This window comes from Crocuta crocuta, unplaced genomic scaffold (genome assembly GCF_008692635.1).
Source record: "Crocuta crocuta isolate KB4526 unplaced genomic scaffold, BGI_CrCroc_1.0 scaffold441, whole genome shotgun sequence".
NCBI classification, from domain to species: domain Eukaryota; kingdom Metazoa; phylum Chordata; class Mammalia; order Carnivora; family Hyaenidae; genus Crocuta; species Crocuta crocuta.
This window is the reverse complement of record NW_027527822.1, coordinates 1,345,678-1,348,647: the sequence shown is the minus strand read 5'-3', so window position 1 is coordinate 1,348,647 and position 2,970 is coordinate 1,345,678. Positions and strand designations below refer to the sequence as shown.

Below are 2,970 nucleotides of genomic sequence, written 5' to 3'. Positions count from 1 at the left end.
TATATGTTCTTTCTATTTATTGAAAAATTACCACAAAGACAACAAAAAATAATTAGAATATTAAATTGTTTTGTCAAATTTCATTTATCTTAATTTTCTAGATTAATATAATCCCTGTCTTCAATCTTGGAATGGCATTGTTCCTAATGAGTGTAAAAGATGAAAAGGCTGTATTTTTAAGGGTGAAGGATTAAAGAGACCTTTTTCTACATTTATACAGGGCAGGCCCTCTGAATCACCCTTCTCAGGGCTCCCATAACCTCCTTGTTTCTCAGGCTATAAATGATAGGGTTAAGCATTGGGGTTAGAATAGTGTAGAAGACAGCCAGAACCTTGTCCTCTGTTGGAGATCTCAGCGATCTTGGGCGTAGATAAGTGTAAGCAAAGGGTGCATAGTAGAAAGTCACCACAGTGAGGTGTGTGCTGCAGGTCGAATAGGCCTTCTTCCTTCCTTCTGTTGAGTGCATGCGGCAGATGGCATGGAGAACCCGGCCATAGGAACATGCAATGCCAATGAAAGGAAATGCAATCAAAATTGTGGTGCTCACAAACACTGTGTACTCATAGACCCAGGTGTCCATGCAGGCCAGAATCAGCATGGCTGGTACATCACAGAAGAAATGGTTGATGGACCTGGATCGACAATAAGGTATATGAAGGGCATATACAGTGTGGGCACAGGAGTTGATTGAGCCCATTATCCAAGATCCTGTTATCATCAGCACACACACTTTTTTGCTCATACGAATGGGATAGTGAAGAGGAAAGCAAATAGCCACATAACGATCATAGGCCATAGAGGCCAATAGTAATCCTTCTGCACCTGCTAAAGTCAAGAAGAAGAAGCTCTGTACTCCACACCCAATGAAGGAGATAGACTTGTTTCCAAAAAGATAATTGGATGCCATCTTGGGGACGATGGTGGAGATGTAGTTCAGATCCATGAGGGACAGCTGACTAAGTAGAAAATACATAGGTGTGTGGAGATGGGTGTCCAGAAGGATAAGTAAAAACATGGACAAGTTGCCAAAAAAAGCCATTAGGAAAATGAGAACAATGAGAATGAAAAGAAACAATCCAATTCTTGATGGTGGAAACAACCCCAGTAAAAGGAAGCCTGTTAATGTTTTGTTGTTATTTTCCATTTTTTATTCACTGGTTTTCTTGAGAAAAGAGAAAAACTCAAGTGTGAAAAAATAAAGAAATGTGAGTTTTTACATTTTATTCAAATTATTTTAGTCTAATTATGAAGTTTTCATGAAATGTCTAGTTCCTTAAACAAATATTCAATATTTCTTATTTTGAGAAAGTAATTCTATGTTGTTTCACAAAATCACAAGTTTAGGTGAAAGCATATACATTCAAAATCTTCTGTAAAGAATCCATGAAATAATAAAAGGTAAATATTAATACTTACCTGAATGTGATATGAGTGATTTTATGCCCTACATAAATTCACATAGCTAAAATATTAAAGTTTAATTTAACATAGGCATAATTGTTATTGCCAAGACTAAGCACAAGTTGAATAACAATCAAATGAATATGGGTTTGTCTCATGTGTATTTTTTCATACCATTTAGCCTAGGACTTCATTAAAATGAAAGATCTCCCCAGCAGGAGCTCAATTTTAACCACTAAATATTTATTTTAATGTTGAAAGAGTAGACAATTTTTGAATTCATAGAGAAAATTTTATTAGATTACTTTTAACCCATTTATTCTTCTAGTCACTAAAACAAAAATAATTACCCCTGCATGATCTATTTACAAAACTCTGACTTAAAATGATTACTTCCAATCCCCCTGAAAACTTTGACATCTAAGTTTTAGATTAATTTTACTGCACATGGATAAAAAATGATAATATTTGAAGTGACATACTGGATGAGAGAAATAGAATGTTTTCCTTCTGCACCATTTCCATAAGTGGAAGGGAAGACTCAGATATAAACCTTATTTTCCATTTCACTAGCATCCTGGACAAGTATAAGGAATTATGCTAAGTTGAAACAAAATTCTGAGATCATCACTCACAATTGTAAATGTAGTGACATGTAGTGTCTGGGTGGCTAAGTCGGCAAAGTATCCAACTTCAGCTCAGGTCATGATCTCAAGGTCTGTGAGTTTGAGTCCTGTGTGGGATTCTATGCTGACAGTTTAGTCTGGAGTTGGCTTCAGATTCTGTGTCTCCTTCTTTCTCTGATCCTCCCCCACTCATGTTCTGTGTCTCTCCTCTCTATCTATCTCAAAAATAAATTTAAAAATTAAAAAAGTTTAAATAAATGACATTCACAGACCTTCAGTAATTTATTGTAAGCTAAAAAGATAAAGATCCTTTACCTTATGAAAAACAATGAATTAGAAAGAATTGCTCACATGTTAGCCACCCTAAACTTCCAGCAAGGTGGCTATTTAAACAAGAATTTTATGTCTATTAGGCAGTAGATGATGGCGAATATATCTAAGAAGTTATTTTATGCTTAAAGAAATAGTTTTAAGATGAAAGTTGCACATTTTACATCTTCTCCTTAGGGGCATGTTTCCTCTGTTCTCCTGCTTTTCCTGTATTCTTGCTGGCCCTGCAACAACCCAGCAACTCACACCTGGTCTCTACTAAATGGATGCAAAAAGATCTCACAATATATTTATCAATAAATAATATCTCAAGACTATTAAATAAAATGTAAATCATAGTTGTTTTCAATCAAAATGTGTCACAATCTAAAAGCATGTTTATGAAAGAACACTCAGTATCTCTCTAAGTCATGTTGCAGATACACATTCTATCCTTCAGTTGTTTTGCAAACTTGAAAGTGACTGGTATATTACATTTCTGTTAATTTCCTTACATTACTTTCTTTTCCTATCATTTTTCTTCAGAAGTTTGAAAGAAAAATACTGAGAAAACGGGGCTCAGTTTTAAGCTTTGTGTATTTATTGTTGGTACAGATATTTAAAGTGTGCTCC

General features: G+C 34.9%; 1 protein-coding gene across 1 annotated transcript; it reads right to left on the bottom strand.

Moving 5' to 3' along the window:
• Positions 1 to 212: 212 nt before the first annotated feature.
• On the bottom strand, positions 213 to 1,145 carry LOC144241606 (olfactory receptor 2L8-like). Its single transcript, XM_077776185.1, has one exon. The coding sequence runs from the start codon at positions 1,143 to 1,145 to the stop codon at positions 213 to 215; it is 933 nt and encodes a 310-aa protein (XP_077632311.1).
• Between the last annotated feature and the right edge of the window lie 1,825 nt (positions 1,146 to 2,970).